The sequence below is a fragment of the Dermacentor variabilis genome, unplaced genomic scaffold (genome assembly GCF_050947875.1).
Source record: "Dermacentor variabilis isolate Ectoservices unplaced genomic scaffold, ASM5094787v1 scaffold_12, whole genome shotgun sequence".
Lineage (NCBI taxonomy): Eukaryota > Metazoa > Arthropoda > Arachnida > Ixodida > Ixodidae > Dermacentor > Dermacentor variabilis.
In genome coordinates this window covers 54,180,008-54,203,071 of record NW_027460280.1, presented here as the reverse complement: position 1 = coordinate 54,203,071, position 23,064 = coordinate 54,180,008, and the positions used below count along the sequence as shown (strand labels likewise).

Here is a 23,064-nt window from a genome sequence, read left to right as displayed (position 1 = left end):
CAATATCAACATAAAAGGTAAATTTAGATCCAAAAGCGCTAACGCACAGTTCGAATAAAGTTGAAATTTGCGCATGGTACGTCACAATACTAAATTTGCGCAGCAAGTACTGTCATGTAAGAACATAGAACAGTCACTAGTAATTCACTTCTATTGTATAGCCGACCCTTAAGAGGACTGCTTTCCCATCTTTCTGCAGGGAAGTTAAAGAAAAAGAAAAGAAGCATGGCTGCTTGAAACCAGCTGTTTTAAAAATAGAAGTCGCTAACGTAGTACCGTTACTGCTGATTAGAATTTTCTAGGCTTATTGTAAAAATATATGTTGATTTCTGCGTTGAAATTTATGTGATTACCTGCAGGTATTGCAGTCGAAATCAAAATTTAATTTCATTGACAAGTAAAGGCCTATCTTAAACTCTGGCATAATTCTGAGCAGTACTTGAACTGTGAAAAAGTCGCTCGCAATTGTTATAACGACGCTCGTGTCGTGTGGCCTTCCATGTTCGTAGTACCAACTAGTGTTACGAGCCAATTACTTCCAGGTGCTTCGACAATATTGCTATCTTGCGCGAACACCTTTATGTCGCTACGTATCAGTTCTACGACATTTAATTAGCGGCTCTTAATACCAGCATGCGAGCCCTTTCTTCGGGTGGTCTCACCATCAACGCTGACGTCCTTTCGCTGATATTCGCGGCGGCAGCGGTCTATATATATAGCTATGGCGTGGCGCTTCTGATCACGAAGTCGTGGGTCCGATCCCGGCCCCAACTATAGTCGACGTATAAATGATTGGTTTAGAGAACACATTTCAATGTGAACCGCGCAATTCAAGGTCATCTTGGTCATCTTCAAGGTCATCAAACCCGACGGGCGGGCGGTCCAGGCCACAGGGTTCCAGGAATAAGGGACCCTCCCACCTCGAGGGACAAGTCACTGTTTCAAATAAAGGTTTATCCATCCACCAAACCCGCCTTCAACAAATACAAGAGTATTTCAAATTTGCGCTTAGCACATAAATTATTGAGGCTGTCTAAATAGCACGTGTGGGCAAGAAAAACCATAAACTCTCCTTCGGTGTAGCCTTACGATAAACAGAGCTGTTGTTTTTTTTTTTTTAGAAAACAATTCCAATTTTCGATTGCGATGTGTTAATGGGAGCACTATCTTACGCTTGACTTTGCCAGTCCTGTAGGAACAAAAAACCTGCCTAAAGGCAAAGTAAACGTTCGCTGCACTGTGTGTGCCTGGCTCTGCCTTCGTCGTATTACGAGCGCTGTTTGCTTGTAACGCCGCACTGCCTCCCCGAACCGCGCAGGTGATCCTGCAAGCGGACCCGCGCGCGCGGCAGCAGCTCCGCGGGCGCAAGCAGTCCCTGGACCGGGCGCTCGAGGGTCTCGGTCAGCACGGCCTCGTGACCGCGGCTGGAGGCAGCGCTGACGCCGCGGGCGAGGCGCCTCTGCTCCACTTGGGCGAGGCGCTGCGCGGCCAGCTGGAGTCGCTGCTGTCGCGCTGCAAGGCGGGCGCCCTGCGGCTGTCGGCGGGGCACGAGGCGGCCCGCGTGTCGCTCAGCCGGGGCCCAGCGCCCAGCACGGCGTCGCACCAGCGCCAGCTCAGCCTGCGCCGGGTGCAGGTCCAGGAGCGGCTCATCCGCAACAAGACGCTCCTGGACGCCCTCGAACCTGCCGAGCAGGCCGCCAGGGGACTCGAGGCGCTGCTGACCGTGCTCCGGAGGAGAATACAGCTCGACAAGGACGCCCTCTGCCAGGTACGGAAAGGAGGGCGTCTGCGCGATACGCGTGCGCGCGCACTGATCTGTGCCCGCACAGTTCGCAAAACAGTTCGCACGCAACATTTGTCCGTGAGCACAAACGGCGGCCAGTCGTGATAGCGAGCATATTATTATCAAAGGCGGTTAGACCAAAAGCACCGGGAATTCAGCCTGTTTCGTCCTCTGTAATTTCACGACGCACGTTGCCCAGTTAGTTAGTTAGTTATAATAATAATAATATTTGGGGTTTTACGTGCCAAAACCACTCTCTGATTATGAGGCACGCCGTAGTGGAGGACTCCGGAAATTTCGACCACCTGGGGTTCTTTAACGTGCACCTAAATCTAAGCACACGGGTGTTTTCGCATTACGCCCCCATCGAAATGCGGCCGCCGTGGCCGGGATTCGATCCCGCGACCTCGTGCTCAGCAGCCCAACACCATAGCTACTGAGCAACCACGGCGGGTAGTTAGTTAGTTAGTTAGTTAGTTAGTTAGTTAGTTAGTTAGTTAGTTAGTTAGTTAGTTAGTTAGTTAGTTAGTTAGTTATGTGGATTTTGATGACGCAAAAGCGACTGAGTTTTGTGATGCACCCAGCGCAGTACTAAATTAGAGAATAAGAGCTCTTATGAAGGTATGAGCTCAGAGTACGGACCATGCTATAAATCTTGCACGACGCAGGACTCAACTCGAGGGTTTAATAATGCTGCTGTATTGGCCACCCGCATTCTTGCATTATACTGTTATTGTCACCACCATCCTCGATTCGTTCGAAAAGTAGCAGGGTATAGCGCACAAGCTCAGATCGACCTCTATACCACTTTCTCTAAAATCCTCTTGTGATCGGAGTTTACGTTGCTGTGGTTCTGAGTTGATTTTTAGTTTTAGAGTAATGTTATGTTATTTATTTATGTGATTTCATGTGATCTCTATGTTAAAACGAGTAACCGGCGCCAACTAAAGGCACCAATATCTTCTAGACATCATATAATAATGACTTCTTTTTAAAATCCCCTTTCTGTCATTGTTGCCTATCACCAAAAGCGTGTTTTTTCGAGGCACAAGTAATCGGCCGTTAATGATAGATGCAGTGACCGTCGACAGGCGTAGACAGCGCGGAAAAAATCATGCTATAGCTGTGTAGATAGAGTGCAACAGAAAGGACTCCCAGCCGTCTGAGAACTGGCGCACGAGAATGAAAGAGGACACAAGCAGCAAAACCCGGTTTAGTCCCGATAGCACATTTTATGCAGGTGGGTCCGCACTGTCGTTCTTGAAGCATTCTCACAGCTCGCTTCATCGTTCGTCCTTGGCATCTGAAGCAACGCACCTGTTTTATATGGGCAAACCTCCGCGGTTCTCATTAAACAGCGTCTGTTGGTTAGCACAGCATTATAACAGCTAAAGATCGACAAACGACTATTCATCTTGACAACGACGTTGCTCCTGCGTCACCACAGCTATATGCAGTAGTGTTCTATACAAGCATGAAAAAAAAAAACCTAATCAATGCAATGTCTAATTTTATAAACAAAACTGGACAGAGCATGAAAATGTGCAATCGTAATCAACATCGAAACTTTGGTGTAGAAGGATATGGTTGATTTTTGACTGCCGAAAGACAGTTCCATTCGTAGATATCGTGCTTTAATATTTATAATTATTGGCCACATCGAATCATGAAAGATTCCGTTTAAAATTGTGCTCAAATCACTGATTACGGGAGTATACCTTGCGCATGTACGAAACTTCATCAGTTGTTACATTCGGTGTATCGAACGACACACAGTGTCATGCGTGCCCCCTAATTGTGACAACTTCTCGCAACTGTTAACATGTAGGCTGGCCTTTGACTGGACTGCTGTGCCTACATTGTTACATGCGGCACCGCTTCACGTGAGTGTATGCAGTGCAGAATGCAAGGCGCACATTGCGTGAAAAAGAAATGAAAGGAAAAAGAGGATAGAAACGCTGTCATCAGATGATGGTGTTTTAAATCCACAAGTGGCAGGTTATGGTTCTCAACGCTACCAAGTAATCTAGTAGCGTTGGTAGGACTGGTATTACATTTTCGGTTACGCAAGTATTTCGATATCTGGCGCAGATTTGGTCCCTATAGCCTCACTGCAGGAGTGCCGCACGAGTCCTAGCAGCGACTCCGGTGACGCAGCGCGGGAATGTTAGGCCGAGGCCGCTAGTTCGAAGCACAGTACTCGCGATGAGAACCACCCGGAGGTGCCGGATGCGGGAACGAACAGCCGGAGTATTTCGAGCGAGAGGCAGCCACCGCGAGCGTCTCGATGTCAGGGGGCGGGCTGGGTGCTGATCGCTCGCTGCCGCCGCTTCCTCTTTGTCGCAGTTCACGCAGCTGCGCAAGGAGATCGCCGAGGAGCTGGACGAGGCGGCCGTGCTGGCGCCCGTGCTGCTTCGCTACTCTGCCGGCTGCCAGCGGGTGCTGGAGCTGATGCGCGACGTGGCCGACGACGAAGACGACTCGGACCTCTCGGCCGGGTACCACTCGGACTCGGACCAGTCCGGCGTGCCCATGCGAGCGGCAGGGGGACAGGGCTGCAAGGCCCTTTCTTCCAACTTCAGGTCGGTTGCTGCCGCCGTGTAAGCGTGATCCTTGCATTGCGAAACGGTGTGGGTTTCTGCGCAACTATCCATATATATATATATATATATTGTTGAAACCCTACTTCCCATGGCTATGAGATTCTCTTCGACGGTGTTTTGGCGCATCTTCTAGGCTTGCATGCACAAAAGCGTTTTTACGTTATTACTTCTTCGTAAAAGCATATGCCAGGCAACCCTAGTGCTGGACGTATCATTAGAGGAGGCGGCGTTGGCCAATTACATCGAGTAAAGCTTTGTGAATTCGGTCCTCTATATTTTGTGTTCACTCCACTTGTCCATCTCAACTTCCTCGTTTCATCTGCTTTGAACATATTATTCAGTGCTCAACTTGGTGGGGAGAAGTCAAACCTTACGCGCAAAAAAAGAAAAGATCGCATCAAAAAATGCAGGCAACTTGGCTAGTGGCTCTGTCATGTCGCTTAGAGATCGAGGCCTGGATTTCTATGCGAACACTTTGTACGAACGTCCGCCGACACGATTCGGCGGCTGCGCGTTCTTGTGACGCGAGATATGTCGCGGGCTCGGTTCCTGGCCTCAACAGTCACGTTTCGATAGAGGCGTAATTTCAATGCGCCCATTTACAGATCGTTGCACGCTAGAAAACCAGGCAGTATTCAGATGTTCAAATGATCAAATGAATCAAATGAATGTACATTCATTCATTCAAGTGGCTCGTAAGAACAGCCTTTGGCATTTTCTTACGAAAAGGCCGGTGCCTGTCTGGCATGTAATGAAGCCGCCGGCAGATGAGAAATTTTATGAACGAAACATTTTGTGAGCCCTTAAGTTTACTGCTGTTTTATTCTCGTACCATTAATAGCCATAAGTAGTAGCGAACGACGTTGCCAACGAAAAAATAAAATCCTTATATGTGAGGAAATGGCTCTAGCTCCAACTTGAATGGACATCTCAATTCATGGCTTGTTCGCAGAACTTCCTGTGATTTATTTGGCTAGCGCAGCTGTCACAAACTGTACACGAGAACACGTCAGTTTCTCGTGTACAGTTTGTGACAGCTGCGCTAGCCAAATAAATCACAGGAAGTTGCAAGTTGCAGAAGTTGCAAGTTGCAGAAGAGCGCTTTAAAAGCACTAAAGACTTTTTTTGAAGACAGCGGCATCGTTGGACGTTATTAGTGCTTTCATTGTTCTGTTCATTTGAATGTCACTCTATCTATCCATCTGTTTGGGAATTATGTTGACTGCTTTGTTGTGACTGTATGTGCTAATATATTTACACGATGTATATACCACCCGCTGACTTGACAATGTGTTATTAGGCGACGGTATCGTTTGTACTTTTGAGACTTTCGACTACATAAGTGTGGAGACATTTGCCATGTATATTGTATTGTATGTACCCGCTGACCCGCTGATTAGAAAATGTGCTATTAGGTGACAGTATCGTATGTACTTTTGAGACTTTCGACTACATAAGTGTGGAGACATGTAGAACCCTCAATGATGTATGACGGAACCACCCAAGAGACTTTCGACTACATAAGTGTGGAGACATGTAGAACCCTCAATGATGTATGACGGAACCACCCAAGAGATAAGGAGTAGCCGGCGCCTTAAATTGCGCGCCAACATCTCCTTATATCATATCAATAAAAAAAAAACACGTCAGTTTAATTACATTAGAAGAAAAGTACATCAATCGCCAGTCTTCTGGTGTTCGCTGTTCTTCTTGTTGCTAAATATGGTACTGTCAATTAAATATATGCTTATAACCAGCAAAAGATCAATGACTGCAGTTCCCAAACCATATGCGAGGCCAAATTTACCTTCTATATTACTCCAGAGAAAACACGTGGAATACGGGAGATAGAAATTCAAGACGACGAGCAATACGAAAACAAGGTGAAAGCAGGACCCAGTGTTGCGGTAAGTGGACTTGTGTTTTTTCGAGGCCTCGAAAAAAGACAAGTCCACTTATCGCAACATTGGGTCCTGCTTTCATCTTGTCCACGTTTCGCTCATCTTCTATATTACTGTCTGTTTAATAATTTCCCCGTAGTCTATCCGGTGTTCATTATAGTCTAACCGGATAATGCCATCCGTATAGCTTTGGCTGCATGGAAAGGACATGCTAGTTAGTTAGACAAGGCACAGCCAGTGGAGAGGGTGGGTGAGTTGTACATGTATATATGTGAACGCCGCTGAGGAGCGTGTCGGTTCGTTCAACTCGCAGTTCGACCTCGAGCGCGATCGGGGCCGACGTCCGGTCGTCGCTGTCGTCGTCCGACAGCGGCGCGGCCGAGGAACTGGCCGTGGCCCGCCAGACCATCGCGACGCTGCAGCAGCGCCAGCGCGAGCTCCAGGACCGGCTGGCCGTCCAGGCGCAGAGGATGGTGGCACGCGGGGGACGCTTCGAAAACGCGGCGCAGGGCGAGCAGAGGCCCTCGGCGCTGGTGCGACGCTACGGCAGCCTGTACGCGCAGGCTCGCGTCGACACGCTCGACGCTCTCGACGCCATCCCGCAGCTGCGGGACGCCGACGAGCTGAAGAGCAAGCTACTCTTCTCCGTCGTCGTGGTCAGTATACGCGCACGCAACCACGGCAGGGCGCGGTGCCTAGCGAGGAATGTCTGCATGCGGCTTCCGTCCGGTTTGCTATGCCGTCAATACAGGGGACGGCGCGAACACCGGCTGCATCTGGTGAAATGCTGTTGCCCGCCCCTGACCATGTGCTGCGGTGTCAAAAGATGCGGGGTTGATGCTTGCGTGCTTGATACGCGGACGCTTCCGTCGAAATGAAACTCCGAGAGAGTGTTCGGTCAAGAGAAAGATCATTCGAGCGAAGTGCGGATAAGCTGGCTGCGATAAACAGATGAGAGCATTAGGTAATTATCCCCCTTTCTTGTCCAGAGGAATCACGAGTTAGAAGGAACGAATGCCCGACGCGGAAAAAGATATCAAAAACCCAAAACTACCCTGCAGTGTGAAAAAAAGTACCGGTAATTCTAAATGCATAATTTGCGTAGACTTAATGCTGCAGATTATCGCATGGTTCTCTGTGAAACTTAGAAATAAGTCCACACGTCGCCATATACTGAGATTAGGCGTCTGAGCTGCTTCTTTCGAGCCTACCGCCTCCCCAAGCCTGTTGCAACACCATCACCACATCGGGGCCTGCCACCTAAGGCGTATAAAATGTCTTAGGCACAGAATTAAACCATTGTTTTTATAATTCGCATCCATTCGTCACACAAACCTGATTTAAGCTTGGAGCGCCAAAGGACTTGCCCGCAGCATGCTGAATTTGTGACAACTGCCTCTCACATATTATAAAAAACTGATTTGGGAATTTTGTTCTCATTTTTCAATTTTTTCCCGTTCATCTATATAAATCTATTACTTCACAAACAGCACAGTACTCGGACCGGGAAGGAATATCAAAAGGCATTACAATAAAGTGCGCAAACCTTTAGCATCAAACAGTGTAAAAAAAAAAGGAGGAAGAGGAGACATCATCTGTTTTATAGACGCATAGCAGGGTATATGCCACATTCTAAATTAATGGAGAGGTAGCAACTCGTTTACACGGGAGTAGCTGCTTATCTCTTACTTGAATCCATTTGTGCTTCCCGATGGAGCACGATTATGCACTGCTTGTACCCAATAAAGGTTAGTGTCCTCCATTGGGTGTTAGGATAACTCTTAAATATTGAGTCAAATACGGGCCAACTCCCGCATAAAGGAGTTGCCAGCAATTTCTTTAATGCGCAGACGTACAGAGTTGAGTGGAAGCTTCGAGGCATGCTCGGGCGCTTGAGAGTGACTACGCTCTCGCGCAGAGGAACACATGGAAATCATAGAGCATGTGGATTCATGCTTTCGATTGGCTTACGTCTTTCCCAGAGTAGACCCATGCGCTAGGATAAGTAGACACGTGAAGGAAAACCGAATGCTCATGTAAGGCTAACCAAACCAGCATTCTGTGGCAACATCTTATTCAGTTTTACTGCCCTTAAGAAACAGAATAAAGAAGCAAAATCACACGGAAAGCAACGGACGCAGAGAAAGACGTCCAACAAGATATAACTCCAAGTCGCGACCTTCGTTGCGCGGTATTCATATCGGCTTCAGCAGCCGCTGTGGCACATAAAGCAGTAGCTATACTTGTATAGTTCATAAGCAGTGGCGTAGCTAGGTCGTCTGGCACCCGGGGTCCATAGGTCTTCTGTCACCCCCCTCCCCGGGTGTAGCTGGCGGAAAGAGGGGCGTCTTCAGACGCATATGACACCCCCCCCCCCCTCCTCTCTGGCCGCTTGCACCCGGGGCCCACGGCCCCCCGGCCCCCCCTGTTGCTACGCCACTGTTCATAAGTGCCGTGAATCAAGATGCAACCGTGCCTGTGGCTATAAAGTGAACTTAGTAGTCATTTGACTTGAAAAGTATACATGACAGCCCTCCCGTGCACGAGGGTCCTGCGTATTGCCACGGCTATGGTGGCGATTGAACACGAAATGCAGTAATGCCTCGAAGTGTGTGCCGAAAAATAAAAGAAGGCAACGAACCAGAGTTCGTTAAACGGTTTCTATGTGTTACAGCATGATGCTTCGCCGTTAGGCGTTCTAAGGGTTGGTTCATCAAAATACTCTTCGTTGGTACTATACTGTAGTGTGGCTGTGGTTGAAGACCTTGCAGGTTGTGAGCGAGTAAAGCGGGTGACACGTAGACAAGTATAACAGTAACAAGAACACACAACTACTTTCTTAGTTACAAGAGCACAGAAACAGACAGAATTACACCAGTGCCTTTCCCATGCACCTTTCTATACCGAATGAGATCTGTATTTTTCGCGGTCTGCCAAGCGTCTCTCTATTCTTTCCATTCTATGTGAGGTGTCCTTCTACCGGTCGATGACGATTCGGCATGCTTTCTACGGAGCCACGCGGTCGAGACAAACAAATTCATTCCGAAGGCTTCTTTCCTTCCTTGATTCTTTTCTTCTTTGTAGCCCTCTTTCTTTCCGCTTGCTCGAAGGGCCACAGGAAGAATGTCGCGACAGAAAGAAATGACCCAAAACTCTTCTCCCTCAGGAACGTATGTCCGGTTTCGATTAGAGGGAGAAGGGTCGCCAGATTTAATTGGTGTCCTCCACTTCGCCCTATGAGACACCTACTACTTGCTACTCGTCTTTGAAATCTTCCTTCATACTGCCTCTTGGCAGCTGCACTTTCGCATATTTCGCTTCCTGTTATCACCACAGTCAATTGTCATTGCCTTCTTCCGATACAGCAGTTATCCCCTGTCATAACGTGAAGAAATCATCTCAGTATTTGCGTTTAAGCCTTTGCTGAGATGTCCGCGACTTCGGCAATTCTCAGATGCTGTTGTCCTGAGCTCTACGGGGGGGATCAGTTTTAAGTTATCCGGAATTTTCAAAGGTCGCCTGTGGCAAATAGCATAACTGTTGTCCTTGAGCTAGATTAATCGAAGAAGCGGACATTACTAGCACGAGAAAACGAAATCCATATTCAACTATTTAACAAATGCTCACTAATTATCTTCCTAATGAAGTTCTTTACGCCAAATATTGTAGTTTACGAATTGTAGCCGGTGGTTTGCAAGGCATATCCACTTGAAAGGAATCTCCTTGGAATGAATCTCCAGGATGACACGAGTTTCGAGATATTATTTCCCCGAGCGGGGGACGAAATATGTTGGCGTTCCAGTTACTTTTGTGGTTCAACGCATTAAAGAGTGTTTTGTTAAAAAAGTAAGTGGGACAACAGCGCATTTTTATGAAGAGGTTGATGGCACATATCTCCAAACAGGTGTCATTATGGAAAATCATTTGAAGTAGATACGCCTTGCAAGCTCACCGGCTACAATTCATACATTGGAAGTTCGGCCGTAACGTAACTAACTAAGAATATAATTAGGGATTTCTTTTAATTAGTTGAATATATGTTTCGACTTCTCGTGCAAGTAATGTCCTCCTCTCTCAATAATCCAGCTCAAGGACTAGAACTGCGTTATATGAGACAGGTGGTTTTTAATAATTCCGAGAAAGAATAAACCGATTAACCGGCATGAATTTGTTCGTCCTCCCAAAGGTCCACTTCTGCACCGTCATACCAGCAACTTGTTTCATGTCTTCCCAGAAATCGCCTAGGCCCTATATGGTATTGCATATGATAGCACTGTCTTATAGGCATCGACTACGAAGGCGCGTTTCGCGTTTCGAATGACAGCAATTCGTTTAAAGGACCGCACAAAACCACAGGACATTTTATTCGTTATTCGAGAGTGTGTTGAGTACTGGCTCCCGCTACATGCCCTCCATATTGTCATACGGCGGAGGCATAGGTGAAGTTATAAGGTTTTCCGGAACCAAGGACTTCAATTCTGTCGCTAGCTCGTTATGTCCCGTCTCAAAGATCTCCTACCCATCGCTGACATCTCGATGATAGTAATGAATTCAGACAGTGTTCTCACGATAAAGAATGAATTATCTTAAACGTGAATGTTATAATAATCTGAGAAAAGAACGCAAAAGTACGCACTACTATATTTCGAACTATTGACTGCATGGCAGTGAATAAACGCCCATTTTAAAAAGTGAGTAAAATATGCTCGTTCACTTTTACATGGACGCCTTACTTAAATAAAATTATATTTTGGCGCATTACATGCCAAAGCCACGATCGGATTATGAGGCACGCCGTAGTGGGGGTCTCCGGATAAATTAACCGCCTGTAGTTCTTTAACATGCACCTAAATTCAAGTAGGCGAGCGTTTTAGCACTTGGATTGCCCCCGTCAAAATGCAGCCGCTGCGGCCCGAATCGAACCCGCGTCCTCAACCTCAGAAGCGCAACGCCATAGCCACTAAGCTACCACGGAGGGTTCATCGAACGGTATCCACCGGCATATTTGTTACACGGAGGTACGCGCAGCGTTATGGCTCCGCAAAGCGGATTTCCTTTGAAACACTTGCATCGCGCTGACGCTGCGCTGAGGTATACCGCGATCACGTTTACTCGCATTCGCAGAATACTTGCTTTAAAAGCACTCGGAGCGCAGCGGGGTTTTCAGGTATTTTCATGAGTGATGCAAGGTTGCTTTCGCATGTGGCATGCTCGACATCTTCCCACAACGTCTTTATATGCAAAATATAGTTATATACGTCTATGGCGCTTTGTTTAGTCTCATACCCTCTTACGCCTACCTTGAGGGATGATACGCGGGAGTCATGGGCATGTCGCCGCCCCCCCACCGCCTTCCCCATAGGCAGGCAAAATAGACAGAACTTGCTCAAACTGACTCACGCAATAACCTTTACCTCAAGGCCCAATCAGGCTCATACTTGCCAAAGTCGTGCAGGCTCCGCCTCGCTCACTCTAACTTAAGCTCACCAAGAACAGACCCAGCATGACTACTCGAACTCAATCTAACCAGAAATCAAACCTCACTGAGCTTACTGGGACTCAGACTCCCCGAAATTATACTCAGGCAAGCTCATTCTGTGGTCGTATGTATTGTTAGATACGGGACCTTTTCCTGAGCCTCCTTCGAGTTCACCAGACCACATCGAATCGCGCCACAGCTAATTAAGGAGCGCAGAAGCACATCTACCCCGTTCCCGAGGCGCGGCACGTGCAAACGAGTTGGCGTCCCCCACCTCGTGCGCCGCAGCTGGAGCTATTCTCTGCTTGACTCTTCCCGAAAGTGTAGCGGAAGCCTGGCACTGTTCCAGGTAACGTGGGTCCAGAGGCAGGACGGCTGTAATGCACCGTGAAGCCCTGGCAGCAATCCCCCCCATCCGCCTTTGTGAAGGCAGTTGCAGACCGGGAAGGCAATACCGCAGAGAGAAGTAAGCCGTCGGACAGTTGGGGCTCAAGGAGCGACCCTCTGCGCCGGGTGTGACACAATCGCACGGGCGGCTACCATTGGCCGAAAATGACGACACCTGAGCGGGCTCGCCGATTGGCCGAACGTGATGTGACTTCGAGACACCGAAGGGCTTAAAAGCCAGAGACCGGGAGCAGCAAAAGAGCATTCCTTCATTCATCTCTTTCGAGCTTCTTGCCACGGGCCGCAGCGTCCGAGTTGCTGCCGGCCCGTAATGACTTTATGACTGTTAATTTCTTTGTACTCTCACTGTAAATAATGTAAATAAACCTCCAGTTTTCATCCCGACATCCTCCTCAACCTCAGCCAACTCCAGCACCCAACGGCAAGGTCCAAATATCTGGGGGACAGCAATTGGGATTGTCCTCCAGATCCAACAGTCTGTGCTCGCTGTCTCTTTCTCTCTCAACTTTCTAATCTCTTTAACCTCTTCCTCCCCTGTTCCCCAGTGCAGGGCAGCAAACCGGATTTTTCCTTCTAGTTGTCCTCCTTGCCTTTCACCTGTCTTCTCTGTCTATTTCCCTCTCCCTCGAGCCCACTTAGATTAAAAAAATTATTCAGTAATTCCGTCTTACAGAGTTCTTGGCTCAACCCCGCTCAATTCCGGCTCAGAGAGCCAGAATCAGTCAGGGTCATGTGGACTGAGCCTAACATGAAGTCTCATGGACTCAAAGATAATCTAATATGCGATTAAGACTTACTTGAACTCACTCCAACTCAGAAAACCTTAGATTCTCGGGGACTTACTCAAATTGACGCCCACTTGACTCACATCGACTGGCTCCGATACAGACTCGTGCTGCGCGGACTCACATCGACTCGGAGGAAGAGAGACACAAACTTTAGCGATGCGCTGGAGATGTTAGCCCGGCTGTTCGCCTGACATGCTGCCCCAGGCGCTGCGTGATGATATACGCAGTGATAAACATTTGACAGCACATTCACTCACTCTAAAACTCAAACCCACTCAGACTAGCTGAGCCGGGCTCACTCAGACTCGGACTCGTGGGTGACTGTCCACTCTGAGTGAGTTTGAGGGAGGTGAGTGAGTTCACCGACGCATGGCTGCCGCGCGTTCCGTGTGCTCAGCTAGTAGGCACGCAACGAGCCGTTGCATGCATGCGTGCGTACACTGCTTGCGCAAAACGGCCCTTCCTCCACGTTACTTAGGCGCTCGATGATCGCGCGTCGGCGTGCCGTGCGTATAGCAACGACCAGCTCCGTGCGCCGCCGGTAGTTAAGGGCCCTTTATACATATGTGCGGGCGTACGTACGAAGGCCCCCAATGCTAGTTTACTGCTAGCAGCCGCTCAAAGCTGTGCATTTCGGGATCACAGACGGGAGATGCATGCAGCGTGGCTGTCCCGCCCAGACAGCACCTGTAATAAACTTCCGCCTTTGCACCAAGAGCGGCTGACGTCTGCAATTTCCCGCTCGTTCATCTGAAAGAAAATTACTTCTGTGGTGGCAGTGTCCAGAAAGGAAAGGCCCCCTGTGAGAGTGGACGAGTATTTGACGCGAATGTTGTTTGAGATGGTCCTGTCGGCATACGCGCGTACTGGGCCGCGTCTTCGTAGCGATGGCTTTCACTCGATTCTATGCCACTCTTATCGTCCATCGTTCGCGGCCGGCTGATCCCGTTGATAACGTGGGCGGCACGTCGCTCTGAACACTGACGAAGCGGGAAAAGCGAGAAAAGGAATAACATCGAAAAAGGCATCCCATCAATATCGCGGCGCTGCTTGCTGCAGAATTGAATTCCGGGGTTTTATGTGCCTCATCATTTTCTTTCTCGCAACTTGTCATAACTATTGACTCTTTCGTGGTTCGCTTTCGTGTTCTCTGCATACAAGACGTCGGGCGCAAGGGCTTCCTCCGATACAAAGTGGCACCAGCAGCAACGCACGTTTCTCGAATTGATGCTTTCTTTTCGTGCGGAACGCTGGCGTCCTCTGTCGAGCGCAACGGGGATCTGTTTTGCATTCGACATGCTGTGGCGGCGCAGCGCGAAGAGCGAAATTTGTTGCGGCAGTTAGCTATTTATTTTGTAAACATACATGTATTTATAAACAAATGTTATAAACACACTGCAGTACGCCTACAATCCTTTATCAATTTTGGCCATGGCGAGAGGCGTGTAATCATGCCTTTAAAGGACACATGTCGCCTACAATCATGACGAATAGCCAATATTGTGCTGTCACGTAAGAAAGCAAAATCTGGTCAAGTCTTTGAGCACGATTGCAAAGTGTTGAACTCTAAGCGAGACTCCTGCCGTGAGCGTTTGTTGTGCGGTCCACGGTAACGTAGCGCAGTGCACATCGGTGCATTGTCACCATTGTGTGATTCTGGTATTGCTTCATGGTGTTGAAAGACGCGAGAACATTTTTTTGCATTGTACGTCAGCAGCCGAGGTTTTGTGAAGTTCCTACGGTACATTCACCTAAAGAGACACCAAAAAGGTATATTAAGTTTAGATGTAGTCGTAAAAGCACTTCTTGAATACACCTTGAGGGTCAGTCTTACCCTGAATATAGGCTTGGTAAACCATAAACGACGAAAGAATGAAAGACGGGAAACGATACTTTCTTGAAGCCCTCCATATACAGAGTGTCCCAACTATCATGCGCCAAGATTTAAAAATATGCAAACGCCACGTAACCAAGGCAATGTATTTCGCCGTCACTTGGAGATACACAGATTATTTCTTGCATTCCGCCTAATTACATAATTGGTATCAATTAATCAACTAAATATTATAATTAGATGAAAAGTGTACATGAGAAAATTGTACAGAAACATGAAAACGGCCGATACAGCTTTCTGTTGCTGTACGTGCTACATACAATTGTTTTTCCGAGCATGAAAGCAACTCGCGAATACGCTCAACATTGCCACGCGACTTGCCGCTCGAGGCACTTTGCGTGTATTCGCTGGCTTCTTTCACGCCCGAAAAAATACTTAAGTAGCACGTATACGTGCTACGTAAATGCACGTATGTAACACGTGCGTGCTACATACGTACTACATAAGTGTTTTTCCGAGCGTGAAAGAAGCCAGCGAACACACGCAAAGTGCCTCGAGCGGCAAGTCGCGCGGCAATGTTGAGCGTATTCGCGAGTTTCTTTCACGCTCGGAAAGACAATTGTATGTAGCACGTACAGCAACAGAAAGCTGTAGCGGTAATAGCACTTATGTAGCACAAAAGGAAGGTATAAAACGACGACACGGCGCTGTGTCGTCGTTTTATACCTTCCTTTTGTCCGTGTCTTGCGTTGCGCAGTAAGGAACCTTACTATGAATTCTAACCAACTGGCCGAACTTGCCGTCTTGATATCATATTTCTTGCAGAGAAAGAGAAATAAAAAAAAAACATTTATTCGTTCATATTGCCGGGCTCATTTCAAATCTGAGGAAGGCACGAGGAAGGGCAGCAGTTGTTGCATTGCCTTCCGCTCATATGTTTCGACTGGTGACTAGACAGCCCGCACTCGTATAATACAGATGTATTTATGCGATGTTTGCAGCTGGGCTTCCGGTCGGTGCAAAACAGCTTGAGCGAGATGAAGGCCCAAGTGCGGCGCGCTCTGCAGATCCCTGCGCAGCTGAGCAGCGACCCACGAGTGCTCGAGCTCGATGCCAGCGTGGACGACTACCTGCGCGCCAACCCGGACGCGTGCGACGTGTCCCGGAATGTCGAGGTACGCCCGACAAGCTGAGCGCGCAGTGCGTTGCTCGGTGCCTCGCCGACCTGAATTAGGGAGGCCTGATGTCGTTCCACGCTTGCAACGTCCGCAAACAGAGAGCGCCGCGAGCACGATTGGTGTCAAATGTCTCGTGTCGGCGTCGATGTTCGTTGCCGACCGTGAGACCGCGTGCGCACAAGCACGAAAGCCCCCTATATAAAGCTGTCCTACATTGCCGTCACCGGCTTGTTAACCGCTTGCCTATGTCGTCACCCTCTACAATCGAAATCATGTGGTTGAAAAGCTCAGATCTGTGTGCCGTCATTAGTCTAAGGAGACACGTCCACGATTTGTACTGGGGGCCGAATTCACAGAGCTTTGTGTTCTTATAAGAGCTCTTTGTCATTGGACAACCACTTTCGCAAATAATGCCTTCAGTATATTGATTGACTGGCATCTGTTTTTACTAACAATCATAGCGTAATTGTGTGTGTGCTTACGTTCGTGCATGTGTGTTGTGTCTGTGTGTGCGCTTGTGCACGTGTGTGTGTGCGTGCGCGCGCGCACTTGTGTATGTGTGCATGCGGGTGTATGTGTGTATGCGCGTGTGTGTGTCTGTGCGTGCGTGCGTGCGTGTGCGTGTGCGTGTGTGTGTGTGTGTGTGTGTGTGTGTGTGTGTGTGTGTGTGTGTGTGTGTGTGCGTGTGTGTGTGTGTGTGTGTGTGTGTGTGTGTGTGAATACTGGCTCAGAATGACACTGACAGGAATTTAGACAGCATGCTGGCGACAAAATTTGGGACCGATTCCACACAACTTACTCTAGAGTGGCTGTAAGACCAGGAGCCGGCAAATCCTCATGGGAAAGGTATTGCAGATACGACAACCGGTAATTTACAACAGTTCTTACCAATGAAAACATTGGGAATTCGGCCTGATACGAAAACATTCGCCCCTAAGGATGGTTCGTGACTTTTCAAGGGGCTGACCAGTAGCAAGTGTCACGAGGTGATAGCCAATCAACCACTTAGTACGAACACCTCTTACTCATGAGTAACTCAGTGAATCACGTGCTGTAAAGCAGACCTGAGACTTTGTGGAGTGCATGATGTATATGTCGCATAGGTGTACTCTCAGTGAAATCTCAAAACAGGAGACACTACGAAACAACGGTAGAACTAGAACTGGACCCTCAGCGGTAGCTTATTGGTTAGGGCGTAGCACTGCTGAGCTCGAGGTGATGAGTTCGATCCTGGCTGCGGCAGCCATATATTAATGGAGCGAAATGGAAAAGCCCTGGTGCACTTAGATTTAGTCGCACGTTAAAGAACTCCAGGTGATCAAAATTAATCCGGAGTCCCCCACTACGGCCTGCCTCATAAATGTGGTTTTGTCACGTAAAACACCCGGGGCAGAATCTACGAAACTCTGCCTTCGTAAGTGAACTTCGCCATTGGCCGACCACCTTCGCTAATAAGATGTACAGCATTAGGATTGGCTGGGCTTTCCTCTTACGAACAATTTTAGCGTAAGAGTTTTCTTGTGTGTGAATGCGGGCCCATGTTTTTTAGAACTATAGACACGTCGCTCCTCCTCACGCTGCCGTTCATTTCACGATGCTGCTGACCATTGCTTCGTACATGACATCTGGCTCCAGTCTCGTGTTTACAAAACTTCGAGGCCGAATTCACAAGTGTTTTCATTCCTAAGTGCTGTTTGCCAGTGGTGGACCACCTTCGCTAATACTCAGGGGCCGAATTCACTAAACTTTTCTTTCGCAGTTGTTGTTTTTCATTGGCTGATCGCCTTTGCTAATAATATGTCCTTCATCACTATTGGCTGGCACGAAGGCTTTTAACGCAAGAAGGTTTTGAGAATGCAGGCCCAGGGCCCGTTTTACGAAAACCTCTTACGCTAGAGTTGTTCGTAAGAGAAAATTTCAGCGAATCTTGATGCTGGACATAATATTAGAGAAGGCGACTAGCCTATGGTAAAGAGTCCTTACCAAAGAAAAACTTTGTGATTTCGGGCCCAGAATCAGAATCATGGGCCGAATTCACAAAGCTTTTCGTTCGTAGGTGCTCTTTGTAATTGGCCAGCCGCCTTATCTAATAACATGTCCGGCATCAGGCTTGCATAGAATTTGCTCTTACGAACAATTCTAACGTAAGAGCTTTTTGTGAATACAGGCACATGTTTTTTTTTTAGCTACTGAACTGTAACATATCAACGAAAACACAGAAGATACAGAAATGAAGCTATACCCGTGAACAAAAGTATACGAACCACAGGGTCGCTGCGAAAACAGAATTCCATCGTAATTAACACGCATAAACGGAAATCGACAAGTGCACTAGAAAATTCGTAATGCCAAGTTTAGACTGCAGTCTTTAATTTCGAGTTGCATTCACAGACAGAGGAGAAGTGGAGTTTTATCGCGCAATTCCTGGTCTGTATGCTTTTGTTCACGGGTGTTCGTCCAATATGACGATTTGGTGGCAACTGTTCTTAGGAATAGTTCTGGCGCAAGAACTTCTTTGGGAATACGGAGCCCTGATTTAAACACTGTGGCAACGCTAGCGATGCGTTATGCTTCCCGGCGCTGTTACCGCACTGCGTGGCGCAGCATCCCGCTCAGGCACCTAGAAAGGAGCTTGACGATGCGGCTTTCACGCCTTGCAGCGCTGTGGCGAAGAATGGTGTGCTAACTCAGTTGGCTGTTGTACATGGTTTCATAGGCCACTAAAATGCAAATGTAAGTCAATATTTGGTACACAATAACAGAAAACTTAGGAAAAATGGGCATCAGAATGCTCAATTCATCTAACACAAAAAAATAAGATAAAATGAAGACACCGAACATATTACAAGGGCAGACAAAAATTATTGTGACTGTTGTGAAGGCGACGCAATGCTTCCTATCAAAATAAAGATAGATAGATAGATAGATAGATAGATAGATAGATAGATAGATAGATAGATAGATAGATAGATAGATAGATAGATAGATAGATAGATAGATAGATAGAGGAAATGTAGAGAGAGGAAAGGCAGGGCGGTCAACCAAACGAGCGTCCGGTTTGCTACCCTACACTGGGGGCAAGGGAAAGGGGAGTAGAAAGAGGGAGAGAGGGAGCACTGAGTGACTTGAAAGGATGTACAGGGGCTCTATAAGCGGTCTCTCAAACCGGTGCGCTTCAAGTAGTGCACTAGTGCTTGAATCGCTTTTTGTGCATGATGGATGTGGCTGGGTCCAATATCTTTGTCTCAGAGAACGGTTTCCAGTCCAGTTGGTTTAATGTTATCCAGAGAGAAAGGCGTTAGACGTCGTAGCGAGGGCAGATACACAATCGCTGCTCGATGGTTTCCCCGCACCTACAAAAATCGCACGTCCGGATATTGGTCATTCCCAAATTTCCATACGATAGTAGAAAGCGTTCCTATAAGCGCCACTACCAGCCACAAGCGGCACAGCAACTAAAAGTGATAAAAGGGGGCGTTCTGGCGGTCCTCCTTCATTCGTTAACAGCGTCTAGGACCATCAGCGCGCGTCTCTATATCGAGAGACTGCAGACAGATCAAAGCTTTCACGCGGTGTAGCCTAAATGCCCTTTGTCCTAGTGCGCCCTGTTATCAACCGTGGTGTGTGCGTTCTCTCTCTCTCTCTTTGGTTTCCCGCTGCAGGAAGTGTGCGCGCAGATCTGGGCCACGCTGTACGACTACCCCTGCCTGAAGGGCTGCGCAGGACTGACGCGATACGTGTGCGACTGCGTGCGGCTCGCCTGGGCGCTCAGCGTCCACGGCTTTGCGCTTGAGTTCGAGACGCGCGCCTTCTGGCGGGAGCTGCACGTGCGCTTCCACACGTCCGACCACCGGTCGGAGCGCATTCGCACCTACCTCTGGCCGGCGCTGCTTCAAGCGCCGCGGGGTCCCTGCGTCCACAAGGCTGTCGTTATCACCTGAGCGGGTCGTTTCGCCCGCACGTTCGCCGTGCCGCAAGAGGAAGACGTCGCCGCGCCGAGCTCTGCGTCACCGTCACAAGTGCAACAGGCTGACGGCGCGAGACTGCACGGGCCTTCGCGGGCACCCTCTATATATGTTCTCACTGCGTCACCAGTGAACCGGAGAAGACTCAACACGGGCGCCGTCAAAGCTTTGCCTGTATTACAGAAGCAACTTCTGTGCAGAATGTGTTGTCGAGAGTGCGTGTGTAAGAGTGCTACGGGAAGTGCAATAATTTCCCCGCTTGGTTGTACGGTCCATCAAATAGTGAGCGAAAAGATTTTCGCATCGGTTGCCGCTAACGTATCTGGGGAAAAAAAATCTTCCCATGTCGACGACGTTTTAGCAAAGCTGTTCTAACAATTTCTTCAAATCTTTCTGGCCTGCTAGTTGTTCAATACACTCCCTTCAGTAAATGTTGTTCGGCGGTAGCAGCAGAGATCGCCTGCTGCGGGAACGTCGCGCACATAGTGCAAACCTCAAACAGGCAGCCCAACTCCTCCCAGGCAGCTTTCGCGTCGGTGCTCGCTGTAACTAGCCCACACACATTGGTTGCCTTTCAATGTGACCACTAGAACGCGCACTTCTCTCGGTGTGATTCATTGGTTCGTACAGGGCTTCGGTTTCAGCGTAATTGTAGTTAACTTTTGCAACCGTAAATTATCCTGTTAGTCAATGGCCAGACATGCTTGGAGCTCTGTCAGTCGTCGTTTTGTTCGCGCTGTTACCATTATGAACGCATACCAACTCGCCCAACTTTCCACTTTAATGATTACTAACCCTTGCGCACTCACACCTCGGCGCCATGAACGCGTTGTAATTGTGGAGAGAGAGTGATAGAGAGAGAAAGCAAGGAGAGGAAAGGCAGGGAGGTCAACCAGACGAGTTGTGAAGAGATTCATGTACGGACCATGGGATGAATTCACGAAGCTTTTCGGTCGTAAGTATCTTTTGCCATTGGCCGGCCACCTTCGCTGATATGTCCAGCGTCCGGATTTGGCTGATATTTTCTCTTACGAACAACTCTATCGTAAGAGCTTTTCGTGAATACGGACCCACATGATTTCAATGGCATTAGTGTAATGAAGTGGTCATGGATCAATAATAACGGTGTTCAGCACTGCTTCTCCACGAGTATTCACCTGTGAGGAGAATGCACGCGGAGAACAAGAGTTCTTACAAAGAAAAACAAATCCTGTATGCGTACCAGCATTAGGATATACGTAAACTTGTGAGGGACGGTTATGAACTATGCAATGTCCGTCTATTCTGGCGTAAGAGGACAGACGACCGTTACCCCCTTAACCCTTCCCGCTTTCAATAAAGTTTATCACCACCACCACCTCAGTAGGCCATGTAGCTCGGCTTCTTCGCTATTTTTGACCTTTCATTTTCCCTTACCCTTCCCCAGTGCAGGGTAGCAAACCAGAATATTTTCGGTTTAACCTCCCTGCCTTTCCCACCCAGTTTATCTGTCTCTCTCTCGCTCTCTCTACTTCGGTTGACGTGTTTTGAGCCCTGGAGTCAAGTGCGAAGTCGAGGAAGACGAAAACTTTATTAAATAACTTTTCCACTTCGACTCGTCTGTGTTTGCAGGATCGAAGCAATCTTAACACGTAAAACCTAACGAAACTTCTCGTCGGCGGTCTGGCTGCATATATACATGCATTGTAATGTAGTCGTGTTTTAAATTATCCAAACTTCGATCACGCCAATTGTAAGAGCTATGAGGATTATTCTTGGTCTCTAAGAAGTCATTGAAGGAAACTGCTGCGCTGTTAAGCGTGGAAGCAAACCGAGTCTCGCTGTCTGCGATGGTGTTCTCATCGTTTGACGAAAGCGGGGAAGTTCGACGATATCAAGAGGCCGTCGTACGATGCTTGAAACAAATCACAGCATAACCTAGCTTTAGGACGACGTTATTAATGCTTTGGTTCTAACTTGTTCTGCTGTCCTAACACGCTCTGCATTTCGAAAAAAACATAAACCATGAAGTGCACGTATTGTATAAGCGACGTGCCAACCAGTGAACGTTCACTAGAATTCATTAAATTCGTTGAATGAGATTATTAGCTTTTTTTTTTACCTGAGAGACGTGACTGTACATATATTACTCAGAAATTGTTCTTCTTTTTGTCAGCAGGCTCACTGTTCCTCTAGACGTCGTGGAAATTCCATCCACGTTTAGTTTATGGCTAACGTACAAGTTGTGCAAGAAGTCTATCCTTCCCAGATACGGATGTGCTATTAGCCGGCGCACGAGCCTGCAAAGTATTCGCGACATGCTTATTCTATGTTAAAGTGCTTTGAAGTGACCTCTCCCGGGCTAAAGCGGGAGTATTTACGCTACTATGCCGTGTAAAGAAAATTTAGCCCCTACGACATTAACGCCCTTGTTGGAACGTTGCTGCAATCGAGCAGGTACATCCAGGTATTTCCAAGAGTGATTTAGTGAACCTGGCAGTGTTGACACCTGGGATGCGATCGGAGATCGTTTTTCGAAACGCACGTTCAGCTTGCGTTCTGTTTTGCCTCACGCGAATGGTCTATAGGCCGCGCCGAGTCATCAACCGTGCCCTGGCGGCTGACTATAGACAACTGACTATAGACAACTGACAGCTGACTATAGGCTGACAACTCGGCGCTGCCTATAGACCATTCGCGTGAGGCGAAACTGAACGTAAGCTCAACGTGTGTTTCGAACAACGATCTCCGATCGCGCCCCTGTTCACCACACACTTGCACACTCTAATTATAAAAGAAATGAAACCTGCGTCTTGGAGCCCCCCACCCCTCTGCACATGCCTTTCTGTGAATCCTATTTATCCTTGCCATACTGAATGAATCTAAGTGCCAAACTGTTCAATAAAACACTCTGTACACCTCTGCAACGGCTCCCTCCTTCTCAACAAGCCCGACGCACTAGGCTAGCACGTCTCTCAAAATGGCGCGCAGCCGCTATCTCTCTTATCAGGGACCTAGGACGCACACACTGGCTGCCCACACTTTCCCCGAGATTCCGCGAAAAAAATGTATGCTGACACTAAAACAATTTTTCTGTTCCTTAAAGATAAAACAGAAAAAAAAATACATGCTGCGTCCCAAGCTAG

General features: G+C 48.1%; 1 protein-coding gene across 1 annotated transcript in view; it reads left to right on the top strand.

The window, feature by feature from the left end:
* The window catches only part of LOC142566161 (uncharacterized), a 64,898-nt gene extending 42,058 nt beyond the window's left edge, over positions 1-22,840 (top strand). The window contains exons 2-6 of the mRNA XM_075677004.1: positions 1,319-1,768; positions 4,130-4,365; positions 6,601-6,943; positions 15,798-15,971; positions 19,637-22,840. Of these exons, the coding sequence (XP_075533119.1) occupies positions 1,319-1,768; positions 4,130-4,365; positions 6,601-6,943; positions 15,798-15,971; positions 19,637-19,915 (1,482 nt within the window). The 3' untranslated portion in view covers positions 19,916-22,840. The remainder of the gene's footprint in view (positions 1-1,318; positions 1,769-4,129; positions 4,366-6,600; positions 6,944-15,797; positions 15,972-19,636) is intronic.
* Positions 22,841-23,064: the final 224 nt, after the last annotated feature.